At 36.8% G+C, this 16722-nt stretch overlaps 1 protein-coding gene across 6 annotated transcripts in view; it reads right to left on the minus strand.

The window, feature by feature from the left end:
* F8 (coagulation factor VIII) overlaps positions 1–16722 on the minus strand; it is a 98356-nt gene that overhangs the window by 46850 nt on the left and 34784 nt on the right. For 5 of the 6 annotated variants that reach the window (XR_011705694.1, XR_011705693.1, XM_071606536.1 and 2 more), the window contains 5 exons: positions 16054–16268; positions 14667–14817; positions 13080–13289; positions 9532–12286; positions 1590–1743 (listed from right to left, as the gene is read on the minus strand). Coding sequence is in view for 4 of the 6 variants with exons in the window: in XM_071606536.1 (XP_071462637.1) it covers positions 1590–1743; positions 9532–12286; positions 13080–13289; positions 14667–14817; positions 16054–16268 (3485 nt within the window). In the remaining 2 variants the exon portion in view is untranslated. Of the gene's footprint in view, positions 1–1589; positions 1817–9531; positions 12287–13079; positions 13290–14666; positions 14818–16053; positions 16269–16722 lie in introns of those variants that run through there. The other variant, XM_071606538.1, reaches the window with a different exon arrangement.

Below are 16722 nucleotides of genomic sequence, written 5' to 3' on the forward strand. Positions count from 1 at the left end.
GTCTTACTAATTCTAGAAGATGAAAGCTTGTGTTCACTTAATTAGCACACCTAGAGAACATTAATTATATTTGTAATTTTTACAAAAGGGACAACCAGTTCTTAACTTGGTGTTTGTGCTTTCAGATGGGGAGGGCAAATCATTAATTAAGTTCAAAGTGAGAATGACTTTCAACTATGAATCTAGGTTCTGCATCATAAAGCCACAGAGTATTATCGTACAATAGTAAATACCTGTGACTGTTACAAAAGTAATCACTGGTACTTTTGTATTTCCTCACATGGTATGGTTATCTTGAAATATTGTTAATATAATTACTGGCTCTACTAAAGTAACATCTAAGAAATTTGCTTTACTACAAAACTGGCTCCCAGAAGTGCCCTGAAGAAAGATGAATATAGTAGAGTTCCTTTATTTATCCCAGCACAGCAAGATTTACTCTGTGTCCTGAAAATCCATAATGTACAATGGCAACCTGAAATATGTAAGATCACGTGGCCAAGTATGTCTTCTTTCTGCAATATGTTGATTAAAACTTCACTAGAAAGCTCCAGATTCTGGGGCTGGGGATGTGGCTCAAGTGGTAGACGCTTGCCTAACATGAATGAGGCACTGGGTTCAATTCTCAGCACTACATAAAAAAAATAAAATAAAGATATTGTGTCCACCTAAAACTAAAATATAAATATTTTTAAAAAGAAAGAAAGCTCCAGACTCTACCAAAAGAATTTTTTATATCACCCAAATCCTACAGTAGTCATTTTTCCTTAAAAATATTAATAAATATATAAGACCAATGAAAAAGGAGAATTTAATAGATAATTCATATGAAAAGGTCTTAAATTGTTCGTGGATTTTGATTGGACACTTACATAGTGAAAAAAGAAACAGTCTGAAACACTGATCAAAGTAAATGGCTAAGTAAACAGTGGTTCCATAAATTCATATAATAGATAATTATGTAATCATTCCTGCTTAGGAAGTGTTTTTGATGACATAAAAATGTTAATTATATGACATTTGGTAAAAAAAGAAGCAGAATTACATATGATATAATTTTCAATACAGAAAGAAAAACACATAGGAAAAAAACATAAAAATTAACTAAGGGGTTATTTTTCAACTTCTTTATTTGTCTGTACTTTAATTTTTTCAGTTGTTAGATTTCATCATATCTTTATTTTTATTTATGTATTTTTATGTGGTGCTAAGAATTGAACCCAGGGCCTCATACATGTGAGGAGAGCACTCTACCACCGAACTACAAATCCAGCCTTAGAGTACATTATTTTTATAATCAGAAATTGGGTGTCAACCTACTTTATATACAAACAGAGATATGAAAAATTGTGGTATATATGTGTAATAAGAATTTAATGCAAATAAACAAAGTACATGTATAAAGACATGAATTGGTGTGAACATACTTTATATACAAAGATATGAAAAATTGTGCTCTACATGTGTAATAAGAATTGTAATGCATTCCACTGTTGTGTATTTAAAAAAAATAAAATCAATATTTAAAAAAGGAAACAAAATAAAGATGTGGAATTAATTTTCTTGTAATTCCACTGTCTTTAACTCACCACAATATTGTCTTCAACTTCTGCTCTTATATATGGCCCCAAGAGTCCCAAGTGTTCATTTAGTTCTCCACGGTATAAGGGTTGAGTAAAGGAGCCATCAGTAAATTCCTGGAAAACTACCTTCTTGAACTGAGGAGCACTGCCACTCTGATCCCTGGAGAAAATGTAGAGGAAAAGTAGTATCCTCATGGACCAAGTAGGTAGAAATGCCTCACATACTTCTTTTCCTGTATTTTAGATACATTTAATAGAATTGATGATGGATTGCAAGTGCAATGGGTCAGAGAGAAGAGAAAGAAGAATTACAGATAATTTGGGGGTTTCTGGTTGGGACAAATGAGTGGATGGCATGCAATTCACTGAGATGGAAAATCCTAGAGGAGGGGTTGGTTACGGTGTACGATTTTGGACATATGGTACATCTAGGTGTATTACATTGGCAAATACACAGAGGTAAGGAGTTCACAAAAGCAATCTAGATGGTATCCAAGTGAACTTTTATGTTCTCCTTTTACTAGACAGCTAAACAACATTGTGTTTAGTTAACCATTCCATCCTCTTGTACTACTAAGTTCCATGAAAGGAGGTAGTTTTGCCTGTTGTATTCACTGCTATATTCCCAGCAGCTGGAAGAGTACCTGACACAAAGTAGTTAGTACACAAGAATATTTTTAAATATTGAAAGAGTAGAGTTTATAAACATAGTCTTAATATGAGAGCCCCAAGATTCAGTCCTTGGACCTTTTTTCTTTACTTTTAAAAAAAAAAAAAATTAAATTGTGCAGCTGGGGTTGTGGCTCAAAGGTAGAGCGCTTGCCTAGTGTGTACGGGGCACTAGGTTCAATTCTCAGCACCTCATATAAATAAATGAACAAAATAAAGGTCCATCAATGTCTAAAAATATATATTAAAAATTTTAAAAATAATTTGTTGAGTTCTACAAAAGAAAAGACTTGTCGGGATTTTCATTCAAGTTGCACTGAATCATAGATTAGTTTGTGAATAATTTACGTTTTCAGATACCATGTTTTGAGTCCACATACATAGTATATCTCAGCATTTATTTAGGTATATTTAAGTTTCTCAGTAATTGTCATAGAAAATTCTTTTTTCACCCTTATTTTATTTATTTATTTTTCTGTGGTACTGAGGATCAAACCCAGTGCCTCACATGTGCTATGCTAGCACTCTACTGCTGAGCCACAAGCTTAGGCTCATAGACAAGTCTATGTAAACTTTTTGAAATACTTATTTCTAGGTATTTGTTACTATTTTATTTCATTCTGTATGTTGATTTCACTTCTGCATGTTGTTTCTCACGTGACCAACACACCTTCACCTAACTTGGCTCCCAGTATGGGTTCTTCTGGAAAGTGACTATGTTAGTTTATATTCACTCTCAAGAGAGAAATCTCAAGACCAAATTATAAAGAAACCATAACAATAAAAATCATTGGACTGGGGCTGTAGCTCAGGGGTAGAGCACTTGTCTAGCACGTGCAAGGCCCTGGGTTCGATCCTCAGCACCACATAAAAATAAATAAATAAAATAAGGGTGTTGTGTCCAACTACAACTAAAAAATATAAATAAAAATATTTTCAAAAAATTATAATGGGAAAATACTTGGGAATCAACTTAACGAAACAGGTGAAAGATCTATATAATGAAAACTACAGAACCCTAAAGAGAGAAATCAAAGAAGACCTTAGAAGATGGAAAGTTCTACCTTGCTCATGGATAGGCAGAATTAATATTATTAAAGTGGCCATACTACCAAAAACAGTATATAGATTTAATGCAATTCCAATCAAATTTTCAGTGGCATTCCTCATATAAATAGAAAAAACAGTCATGAAATTCATCTGGAAAAATAAGAGACCCAGAATAGCTAAAGCCATCAGCAGGAAGAGTGAAGCAGGTGGTATCACTATACCAGACCTTAAACTATACTACAGAGCAATAGTAACAAAAACAGCATGGTATTGGCACCAAAACAGGCTGGTAGACCAATGGTACAGAATAGAGGACACAGAGACTTACTCACAAAATTACAATTATCTTATATTAGACAAAGGCACCAAGAACATATGTTGGAGAAAAGATAGCCTCTTCAATAAATGGTGCTGGGAAAACTGGAAATCCATATGCAACAAAATGAAATTAAACCCCTATCTCTCACCATGCACAAAACTCAACTAAAAGAGGATCAAGGACCTAGGAATTAAACCAGAGACTCTGTGTCTATTAGAAGAAAAAGTAGGCCCTAATCTTTATCACGTGGGATTAGGCCCCAACTTCCTTAATAAGACTCCTATAGTGCAAGAATTAAAACCAAGAGTCAATAAATGGGATAGACTCAAAGTAAGAAAACTCTTATCAGCAAAAGAAACAATCTGTGAGGTGAACAGAGAGCCTTCAGTTTGGGAGCAAATTTTTACCCCTCACACATCAGATAGAGCTCTAATCTCTAGGGTATATAAAGAACCCAACAAGCTAAGCAACAACAACAAAAAAATGACCCAATCAATAAATGGGCCAAGGATATAAACAGACACTTCTCAGAAAATGATATACAATCAATCACCAAATATATGAAAAAAATGTTCATCATTTCTAGCAATTAGAAAAACGCAAATCAAAACTACTCTAAGATTTCATGTTACTCCAGTCAGAATGGCAGCTATTATGAAGGCAAACAACAATAAGTGTTTGTGAGGATGTGGGGGGAAAGGTACACTCATACATTGCTGGTGGGACTGCAAATTGGTGCAGCCAATATTGAAAGCAGGTTGGAGATTCCTTGGAAAACTGGAAATGGAACCACTATTTGACCCAGCTATTCCTCTCCTCAGTGTGTACCCAAAGGACTTAAAAACAGCATTCTACACGGACACAGCCACATCAATGTTTATAGAAGCACAATTCACAATACCTAAACTGTGGAGCCAACGTAGATGCCCTTCAGTAGATGAATAGATTAAAAAATGTGGCATATATATACAATGGAATATTATGCAGCAATAAAAGAGAATAAAATCATGGCATTCGCAGGTAAACAAATGGATGGAGTTGGAGAAGATAATGCTAAGTGAAGTTAGCCAATCTCCAAAAAAGAATACTGAATGTTTTCTCTGATATAAGGTGACTGACTCTTAGGGGGGTAGGGAGGCAGAGCATGGGAGGAATAGACGAACTCTAGATAGGGCAGAGGGGTGGGAGGGGAAGAGAGGGGGCAGGGGATTAGCAATGATGGAGGAATGTGATGGACCTCATTATCCAAAGTACATGTATGAAGACAGGAACTGGTGTGAACATACTTATATACAGAGATATGAAAAATTGTGCTCTATATGTTCATTAAGAATTGTAATGCATTCTGCTGTCATGTATTTAAAAAATAAAATCAATTAAAAATATCACAATGGAGCCTGGCATGATAAATATCCCATGCCTGTAATCCTAGTTACTCAGGAGGCTGAGGCCAAAGTATCTCAAGTTCATGGCTAGCCTGAACAATTTAGCAAAGCCCTGTCTGAAAAAAAAAAAAAAAAAAAGGACTGGAAATGTATTTTAGTGGTAGAATATTTGCCTAGCATGTTTGAGCCCTGGATTCAATCTCTAGTATTGAAAAAAAATTCAGTGGGACCAATTTTCTGGCTTCTTACCAGAATGGCAATCACTCAGCAAACCTGCAAGCAATGTGAGCTGTGTCAATGTGAGCTGTGTCAGAATCTAGCACAGGTGCAGAACCATTATTGATTTGGTGTGCATAAGTCAGGATAATCTGCAGCCCTATTTTGTATTTTATTCAGAGACAGGGTCTCACTGAGTTGTTTAGGGCCTCACTAAGTTGCTGAGGCTGGCTTTGAACTTGTGATTCTACTGCCTCAGCCTCCTGAGCTAGATTACAGGAGTGTGCCTTTGCGTCCAGCAGTACTTCTGTTTTTGCTGTCACCAGCCATGTTGCCACAATTAACATCTTTGCCACTCCTCCTCCTTCTCCTCATACTCCCCCTCCTACTACTCTCCACCATCACCTTCCTCTCCCTTCTCCTTCTTTGCAGTGCTGGTGATAGAACCAAAGCCTTCTTGCTTGGTAGGCAAGTGCTCTACCACTGAGCCATACCCCAGCCCTTGACAGACACATTTTTGACACTGAGTCTCACATTGTCTTCAGGAAGAGTTTCACTCAAAACTTCATGATGTATTTCAACAGGTTTTTCTTCAATTATAACATTAATTGGGACAAAGGTGAGCACCTTGCTCAATGTCAGAGTACCAGTCTCCACTTAGCCCACAAGGACAGTATCAATACCACTAATTTTATAGACATCTTGAAGTGCTTAATATAAGGGCTTGTCAGTTGGATAAGTTGGTGACTGGATGCAAATTGGAGGTATGAGCAGCATGATTCCAGTGGCACTGGCATCTTTACAGGTGATTTTCCATCCCTTGAACCATTCCTGGTTCCAGCATGTTTTCATGATTTCAGTCAGAAATTGCCACAAAATACTACTGTGTTGGGTTGTATCTGATTTTCTTAAGGTAGTACTGACTTCCCTAATGATTTCTTCATATCTCTTCTGGTTGTAGTGTGGCCCAGTGGAATCTATTTTGTTAGCACCACCTAGTGTGTAAGTCAGAAGGGCATGCTCACAAATCTGTCCATTCTTGAAGATACCAGTTTCAAATTCACCAACAGCAGCAGCAACTATCAGAACAGCGTGGTCAGTCTGAAAGGTTAGCATGTTTTCATGTTTTTGTTTGTTTGTTTGTGGGTTTTTTGATACTGGGGATTGAACTCAGGGGCCCTTGATCACTGAACCACTACTCCCTAGCTCTATTTTGTATTTTACTTAGAGACAGGGTCTCAGTGAGTCGCTTAGCACCTTGCTTTTGCTGAGGCTGGCTCTGAACTCACTATCCTCCTGCCTCAGCCTCCTGACATGCTGAGATGATAGGCATGTGCCACCTTGTCAGCCTTGTAATCATGTTTTTGATAGTCTATATGACCTGGGGTATCAACGATGGTCACATGATACTTGCTGGTCTCAAATGTCCTCAGGGAGAATGGTGATGCCATGTTCATCCTCAGCTTTCAATTGATCCAAAACCCAGGCATACTTAAAGGAGCCCCTTCCCATTTCAGCACCCTCCTTCTTAATTTTTTGATGGTTCTTTGTTATCGCACCAGATTTGTAGATTACATTGTCAGTAATGGTAGACTTTCTCAAATCCATTTGTTCAATGATAATGATGTTGATATGAATCTTCTTTCCCAATTTTGGCTTACATTTTGCAGTGATTTCATGATATCTGTGTTTTGGAAGCAGACATGTTGTGAAAAAAGCAATCACATATATATTGATTTTTAAAATTTATCATTGTTTATATAAATAATGCTTATTTATATTTATCCACATAGTTCCCCGGTCTTTGCTCTTTATTCCTTCTTGCTTCTCATATCTTGTTGGAACCACTTTTGTAGTAAGTATAACATCAGAGTATTTTTTAACAAATACAACATTTTTTATACCTCCATTTTATTTATTCATTTTTATGTGGTGCCAAAGATTGAACCCAGTGTCTTGCACATGTTAGGCAAATGCTCTACCACTGAGCTACACCGCCAGCCTATCATCAGCTATTTTTAATGAATCTTTGGTAGCAAGGAAGTTTGTTTCTGCTTGTCTGAAAATGTCCTTTTTTTTCAACTTCATTTGTATTTTGATGGATATAAAATTCTAGGTTAACAAGTATTTCAACACATCCTAAATATCATCACCTCATTTTCTTTCTCTATAAATTTTGTTTAGCCCATCAAAAAATTCTTAGTTCTTATTGCTGTTATCTCCATTTCAGTTGTTTCTAGTCTGATCTTTGTTACTTCCTTCTTTCTGCTACCTTTGGCTTTAATGCAGGCAAGATGGTTGCAACTTAGAGACTATTAACTCAGGGAAAGCACCTGTTGATTCATCCTTTTAAATCCATTTCCCACACTTTTGTATGGCCATGGTAACACCTAGGGATCTTCTTTAGCTTATTGTCCTCTGTGACTGTCCATGGCTCTGGACCCTCTTCCTTTCCCTTCTCAGAGCTTACACTTCATGACACTACAAATGTTCTTCTGCAGGAACAAATAATATACCCACCAGGGCTTTTCTTTAAGTGCCTGCTCAAGCGGAATTTCTTGTTATTTAGTCTCTCTAATAAGCAAGAATTGTGTTGCCACTGTGAAGCAAAAGGTCAGTTCATTCAAATCATTTTCAACGACAACAATTCATTCTGTAAATTTCCATGTACATTGACAGTAGTCTTAATTCATACAGAAAGGGATATCTGATGGACAAGGCCTCTCCTTCTTTGTTCTTTTCTTAAGGCTATTTAATAATTTGTCCTCGTCTTCTCCCTCCATCTGCTCTACTTTTGCCAGGCAAGCATCTTTTGTCTTCTAAGTTTGGTGTCTCTCAACTGTAGTCCCAGCTATTTGGGAGGCTGAGGCAGGAGGATCACTTGAGCTCAGAAGTTTGAGAACAACCTGAGCAACATAGTTAGATCCCAACTCAAAAAAAAAAAAAAAAGACAACAAAGAAGCACACAGAAAATAGGCCCCCCAAAGCCACCACCATATAAAGACCAATGTTCCCACTCCCCACCCAGCCACCTTCCCTCTCTGTGCTGGACTGCCTGGTACTAAGGGAGCTCAGGGAAGGATGGAGGCAGCATAGTGATTAGGCCAACAGGCTTGTGAGTCTTGGGGAATGGAGTTCCTCTTCAGGGAACCACCTCCTAATCCTAGTTTGCCAGGCCAGTCTCTGATTTTATTATTTTAATAGTGTTTTATTATTACAGAAGCAGTGCATATGTAGTGCTAAATATAGGTGAATAGCATCAGCATGAAGCAATGAGAGCTCACTTCAGATAGAAAGCAAGGGGGATGAGTATATAATGAGTAATGAAGAGGGGATCTCCTCTAGGACCTGTATTATCTGACTGATGTTTGCGTCTACCACCTCATCTTCCCTCCATATACCATACCTTGGATTCTTCACTATACTCAAGTCATGTTTGCCCCATTTTGTTTGGGCTGAACTCCTCAAAGAGGATTTCTCTGAGCACCACAGCTAAAGTACCCCCAGTCACTCTTTACCATATTATTCTATTCTATCTTCTGAATAGCACCATTGAAATTCCCTTATTTGTCTACTGATTTATTATCTCTTGCTCTCCTCAAGAGAGTGCAAGCTTCTACTATGCTGTACTCCAATGTCTACAATTGTACAGATACCATATAACACTTCCTGACTGACCCTCATGTTTGTCTTCCAAATTTGTCTCTGCTTTCTCTACCTTGACCAGCCTCCTTCTGCTCCCCTAAAAATCAAGTCACCCTATTTTACCCTCTGGATCTCGTACCTTGGAAAACAATCCTGCCTACATCTTCAACTTCTTTACTACATGCTTCAGTTCTTCCTCCCTCCTCTCTTACACCTTTCATAAGAATAAGATTTCTTCTGCAGCTTATGGGTTTGAGAGATGAAGATGAATTTCTTCCCCATTGCTGCTTCTTGCCCCTGACTCCTCTATTCCTCTTGTAAACTTCTCTCAAGAGAAAGAATTTCACGACATTTAAAAAAATTAGTTGTCAATGAGACCTTTATTTTATTAATATGTGGTGCTAAGGGTCAAACCCAGTGCTTCACACATGCAAGGTAAGTGCTCTATCACTGAACTACAGCCCCAGCCCCATGACATCTTCATTTGCCATTATCTATTCTCATTTATTCCTCAGCTTCATCTAGATTTTTTGCCACCTGGTTCTTAGGGTTCCTCTGTAAAGCAATCTCTGGTATCTCACTGCTACAAATTGGGGGTGCCTTTCTTACCATTTCAGCAGTTGGTAAAGTCAAAGATCACAACAGCAGAACAATGGACTCATACCTGTTTCTTAGAACATGAGGAGATCTACTCATCCCATAGTCCCAGAGCCGCTCCACTGCAGCAATAAAATAATGTCGTGTTTTCTTTTGAAAGCTGCGGGGGCCCTGGTTTTCATCCTCACCATAAATGTCAAAATCTTCCCTCTTTGTTACAAATGAGATGGTATCATCATAGTCAATGTCTTCTTGCTCTAACTGAAGAGTAGGACCCAGCAGCTTGGATGGAGTCTTTTCAGAGCTTTCCATTGCCACTTTAACAAAGGGAACTTCTCCAGGTCTATTTGTTTTATTCCCTTTGATAGGTCTTGGTGTTTTCTGAAGAAGGATATTTTCCATGACTTCAAGGTGGCCAGGAGAATCACGACTAGTTTCTCTAGTTAAAAGGTCTTTCTGATAAATGGGAAGTTTAAGAAGCAATTCAACTTTTCCAGATACTTTGGGCAAGACTGGTTTCAAGAGAACATTACTCTCATTATACTTACACGTGACTGAGTTTGTGGCACTTGTCCTCATGGAGCCAACCTTTCTTTGATCTTTGATCATCTCCAAAGATAGGATGGATAAAGAAAGGTTATTTCTTTTTGCTCCTTGTAAGAAATGACTGCTTTCTTGGGTCCTAGAACTTTTTGTCCTAAAAGTATAACTGTAGGCTAGAAAATGAGAAGAATTGTCTTGAGATGGGATCTTGGTCAAATCTGTAGGTATAATTGATGGAAATGGTGATATATTTGTAATGGGCAATGTAGAGCTATTCATCTGAGTGATGTCATGATTCATCACAGGAAAATCTGATAAGGAAGATTGAATAATGGTTTTCTCCTGCTTTTTATTATAGTCTATGTGCGTCAAATATTTCATGTTTTTGGATGACTGGGCTGAGCTGTCATTTGCAATTAGCCCCCTTTCAAGCTCCGTTTCTTCTAGTGGGAGTTTGAATTCCTTTGACGTCTGCTTACCATGTTGAACAATAACATTCTTCTGGCATGGATTAAGAGACATCCTTGTGGTGCTTATGTATTTCTCCATTATTTGCTTGGTTTGATTCACCAAGTTTGTTTCCTCTTCCTCCTTACTTTTTGATAAATGGGCCACGTGAATCTCTGTTCTATTTGTTGAATCATTTACTGACCTGGTGTCCTGAAGTAATGGTGTATATGTCCCCTCATCTAAACTTATATTCTGCCTAGTACTCAGTAAGAAAAGGTTCTTTAGGAAATTCTTATTGCCAGTCAGTGTATACCCCTGAGGCAAAATTACATTCTCTTGAATTAATGCTTCGTTCTTTTCTATATCTTCCTGAAATTTTTTTTCTTGATTGTGTGTATCGTTTTCTTGTACATTAGTCAAGTTAGTAAGAAATATGGTCCTGTTTCTTGGAAAAATCAACTCTTTGAGTTCTGTGTCCTTTGTAAATTCATCTTCTGCTATTACTACTTTATTTTTCTCTGACAAGAAATTCTGATCTTTTACAGACTTTTTTGATGCTAAGGATATTAATTGCTTCAGTCCAGAATTCAAGAAGTTCTTTGCATGGGTCTTTTGCTGCCAATTTGCTGACTCTGAATCTTGTAGCACAGGCCCCACCCTTTTTTGGTAACCTATTTCCATATTCTTTAATGGAGTAGTTTTATTTGACACATAATTTAGCCTCAAAGCTGGAGTATTTTTGTGCATTATTAGCATTTTGTCTTGGATCAAAGATGTCACTTCTTGAAGCCCAGTATTGCTTTCTAATATAGTGTCTTGCCAGACAGATGTACTATTCTCAATTAAGAACGTTGGGCTGTCAGGATAAGTTCTTCCATTCGATGTTGAATTATTAGATGTCTTGTTTGCTTCTATCAAAGACATATTAAATTTAAATAAAGCATTATCTTTGGTCAACAAAGAAGGTGTATGAATTATTTTCTTTTTAAGTAATCCTTTACTCTTCATTAATGATACATTTTTTCCCAGTGAGTTTTCTTTACTATTCATTAAATCTGCTTCCAACAACTTGGAATCATTTCTTTCACTCAAGCTCAGAGATACACCAGACCCAGTAATGGGAGATGACTTTGTATCAAATAAAATGGTGCTTAACTGACTACTAAAGTAAACTGGCATATTTGGGGTTCCTAAGGAATTCGTCTTTTCAGGACTTGCTGCCAAATTTTCTGATAGATTATTTGGATAACCCAAAACTTTTGAATTAAATTTCTTCAAATCTACTGCTACAGTTGTTCCCAAATTCTCATTTGATCCTGATTGGAGACCTGGATCAGGAGTAAATACTATGTCTTCATCATCGTGGAGCTCAGGCCTGAGGTGTACCACTTCAGATGGACCTTCATTACTGTCTGTTGCTCCAGGTGAATAATCATCAGGAATAGTCTCATATGTGGCTTTTTGAAGATCAGATAAAGATAACCCACGTGGAGTAGGACTTTGTCCCAAGAGCATCAAAAAATCACTGGAGACACTTTGTACTTTGATGATCCCTGTTCTCTCTTCTTCAAACTGAGGGTCAATCTTCTTTGTGTCATTTTCTTGTATTAAGATAGCTTTTAATTGCTTCCTAGGGCTCAGATGCCTTAAATTTTGGGAGAAGCTTCTGGGTTGAATAACATTGTTTTCATTAGTCAGATATGTTGGAATATCTTCATATGTGTTCTCATAATAATCACCAATGTTCCTGTCACAACTAGAAACCTTCAGTAAGGCTGTCATGCCTCTGTTTCGAAAGTCTGAGTTGTGGCATCCCAGAACCCACAGACCTGGAGATGAGAAAGAATAAGACTCTGGTTACTCAGAATCCAGGTTTGAAGTAAATTCTGTATTAAGAGGTTCTCTTCCATTTTTAGATAAATGAAAAAATATTGGTCAAGACCATTATATCACAAGTCATTGGGTTAAATTCTTGACACATGTAACAATCCAATGATGGTAGTAAAAGTGGATTTTGCATTGCTGCTATTGTGCCATACCTGTTTGTGACCACAAAGGGCTATAAATAAAAATGGAATAAATTGGAGAAATGTAATTAATACAAACAATAATGAAGACTATTAATAGTCACACAAAACTCTCTGATGCTGACAGTGACTTGAGGAAGGGTTTTATATAGGTTAAATGTTATTGCCATATTACAATAGTTTCTAGAGTCAGACTTCTTGGGTTCTACTCCTAGCTCTAAAATTTACTTTGAGCAATGCACTTAAGCTCTCTGAGCTCCAGTTTAAAAATTTGAAAATGAGGATAATGGTATCTATCCTATCATTCTATGCATTAAAATCAAATATAATGCAATATGCTATAGTTTGGATGCAGTTTTTCCCCAAAGGCCCATGTGTTAGAAGCTTAGGAAGTCACAGTATTGGAAAATGGTTGAACCTTTAAGAGGTGAGGCTTAATGGAAGATCCTTAGGTCACTAAGGGTATGTTCTATAAAAGATTAAGGAAATTCTATGTTATCTCTTGGCAGTTCTCAGGAGAAGGTTGCTTTTATGCCTGAGCTTGGCAAGTGAGGTAATCACAGCTATTGTTGAAAGGAGAATATAAATAACTAACCTGGGTTTTCCATCGACATGAAGACAGTTTCTCCTGAGAATGGGAATAGAGTAAGTGTGTCTTCATAAACCATTTTGTGTTTGAAGGTATATCCAGAGAAGAAGACAGATAAGAAGTTGGTCTGTGCTCCAACACTTAGAATGTACCAATATGCCACCTCATGCAAACAAACTGACAACTGCAAGCTATCAAAAACATAGCCATTGATACCTGCAAAGCAATGGGGAATGAGAGGTTTAGAAATATTCTGGATTTCTTATTTTGGATTGTGTCTTCTCAGGGATTTTCCTCTATGCATGTACATCCCTGGTATATCTGTATGTCCAAATCTCCTCTTCTTACAAGATTGCCAATGAGATTAGATTAGGACCCACTCTAATAATTTAATTTTAACTTAATAATCTTTAAAGATATTATCTCCAAATTCAGTCACATGTGAAGTACCAAGGTTAGGATTTAACAAACGAGGCTCAACTCAAAGCTAAAGGGCTAAAACTTGGAGACAAGGGGTATAGCATTAGATGACAGAAGTCACATACTGGAAGGAGAGTATAACCCACTATATAAAATTTCAGGGTTCTCAGATAATGTCCATGCCCATTTTGTTCAGGATTTTTAGTCACATTTAGTGAAATAGATACAGTGACATGTGCTTATTCCATCTTAACCAGAACTGAAATTTCAAAAGGCATATATTTTTAATTTTAATGGATGCAACTACATTTGTTTCAAAAAGACTGTACCAGTGATCCACTAGAATACCTGTTTACCCATACAACCACTAGTAATAATGGTCTTGTAGTTTTGCCAGTCTGATAGTTATAAAGTACTATTTCTTTGGCATTCTATCTTGCCTTTCCCTAATGATAGAGAGATTGAAATTTTATCATGCTTTTGACCATTTAATTTGTGTGTATATATAAACAGTACACATATGTATATATGTGACAGGCTGAGTTGTGTCCTTTCCAATTCAGATGTTTAGTTCTAAACCCAGTACCTCATAATGTGACTGTATTTGGAAATAGGTCTTTAAATAGGCAGTTAGTTAAAATAAGATCATTAGAGTGAGCCTTAATCACCTTATATGAAGAGATTAGGACACACACAGGTAGAGAGGGAAGATCACATGAGGATACAGATAGAAGATGCTACAAGGAAAGGAGAGAGCCTAAAGAAACCAAACCTGCCAACACTTTGATCTCAGACTTTCGACCTCCAGAAGTGTAAGACAATACATCTCTGTAATAATTATTATAGCAGTCCTAGAATATGAATATAATGATATAGTATATGAGAGTATTGTTATGGAGAAAATGTGTCTTTAAATTAGTGACCTAGGTATGGAAGGGTTGATGGAAAGGTATTAATATAGAAGGAGATAAAATAAAACTAAATGGGAGAGGGCAGTCAAGTAAACATTGAAAGGGAAACTGGTGACTGGGTTTTTGAAATTGTGTTATATGATTACATTTTTTTTAATGTGTCTCTTAGATGGCATTTAAATGCATTCATTATCTGGACATCAGTTTGGTGGCATCATCAATTTCCCTTTATCCTACTGGACTGAAGTGATGTTTTACTCACTGTGCATGACATTGGAGGCTTGGAATTCTGGATCATGGAGCTGTACTCCTACTGCATTGGGGAGAAAGCGCTGCATATTCTCGGTGAGGTACCAGCTTTGGTTCTCATCAAATACAGAAAACAGGATGACATTTCTTTTATCTGACATCATCTGTTAATTACATGTATTGAAAGGGAGAAAGAAATGCTGCTGATACTGTAAGGCAGGCACTAGAAATCTATGATGGAAGCAATGACATATATATAACATATCTAAGCTTTTGGTTCAATTATATTTCCTCTTAGGGTCACTGTTATGGCATGTACCAGGACCTGGGAATGGGGATGGGTGTTACAAGCAGTGAATATATGTTTAGGCAAGAGGGTGACTGGATCCACTAAATTTAGTTTTTCTGGCTTTAAGGCCATATGCTGGCTGATTTTTTGGTATAGTCTGTAGTTTCATTTTCTCCATGTTCTGATTAGAGGATTTAACTCTTTAAACATGCATTTAGCAACTACTTTCCACAAGGCTACCAATCTATAAAAAAGTAAAAATAGAAAAACAGAATAAGACAAGGTGAACTACAAGAACAACAAACAACACTAATATCTAAGTTTTCTATTTAAACAAATCAATTTTTCAGAACAACTTATATAATGAACCAAATTTATGAGTTAGTCCAAGACAATTGAGTCTTGTTATAGTTTGGATCTGGAATGTCCCCCAAAGGCTCATGTGCTGAAGGTTTGGTCTCCAATACAGCAGTGTTCTGAGGTAGAGCTTTTGGGAAGTAACTGAATTATGAGGGCTCTGACCCCATCAATGCATTAATCCATTTGATGGATTAATAATTTCAATGGATTACAGGAGGTGATGGAAGTGGCAGTAGATGGGATCTACTTGTAAGAAGTAGGTCTGGAGGCATGACCTAGAAAAGTATATCTTGTCCCTGGGTCTCTTTCTTGTGCACATTTCTCTCTCTCTCTCTCTCTCTCTCTCTCTCTCTCTCTCTCTCTCTCTCTCTCTCTCTCTCTCCTTCTTGACTTCCATGAATTGAGCAGCTTTGCTCTGCTACAATATACCCACTGTGACATTTTGCCTCACCATGTGCCTAAGCAACGGGGCCAAGTGACTTATGGACTTAAATCTTTAAATAGTTAACCAAAATAAAATTTTTCCTTCCTTTAAGTTGATTTTTTCAGGTATTTTGTCACAGCAATAAAATTTTCACGTCATTCTAAGTGAAACCCAGTTTATTTCTTTTATTTTACTATAAAACAGACTACTGTATTTTATGCAGGATACAGGAGGACATACATTGAGAGAATAAAAAATATCTGGAAGTTCATATGCATCTTCCATTTTTAAGTTTTAAACCCAGAACTTGGAAAGGATAACACTCACCTGGTTTCCTCTTTGATCTACAGATTCTTTGTAGCATATGAGGAGAGGGCCAATGAGCCCAGAAGCTAGATCTCTCTCCAGATTAATGAAACTAGAGTAATATCGGGTCAGGCATCGAGGATCTGATTTAGTTGGCCCATCTTCTACAGTTATTGTCCATTTATACTTGAATATTTCTCCTGGCAGTATTGGCAAATCCTTCAAATGTTTTACACCTACCCACAACCAAATCCAGAAATAGCTCAATTAGAATATAACAAGCCACATATTAGTAATGTTAAGTTGAATAGTTTGGCTTAAAACTGGTTCCATACATATTTTAAGTTTGTCTAAAGGTTTTCTTTAAATAGTAACCATGTTGCTATTGCAAAGGTTCTACAAATCTGTATGTATGTAAAGAAATTTCTCAGTAAATGGAAACTAAAATGGCCCCTGGTATAAGATTTACTAAATTTTTTATCAATAAAAATGGGTCCAGCAGACTTTTGTTTAAAAAATATATATGAAGAAGAAAAATATTCTAAGGGCCACAGGGAAATAAAAGACATTAAAGAGAGTGGCATTCCAGAACTGATTATCCAGTTGATTGTGGTACGGAATAAGGAAGGAGAACTTATTTGATTTTTAATAGTAAAACCATTGGAATTATAGACAAGAGAATAATCAGAG

The sequence above is a fragment of the Marmota flaviventris genome, chromosome X (genome assembly GCF_047511675.1).
Source record: "Marmota flaviventris isolate mMarFla1 chromosome X, mMarFla1.hap1, whole genome shotgun sequence".
In the NCBI taxonomy this organism is placed as follows: domain Eukaryota; kingdom Metazoa; phylum Chordata; class Mammalia; order Rodentia; family Sciuridae; genus Marmota; species Marmota flaviventris.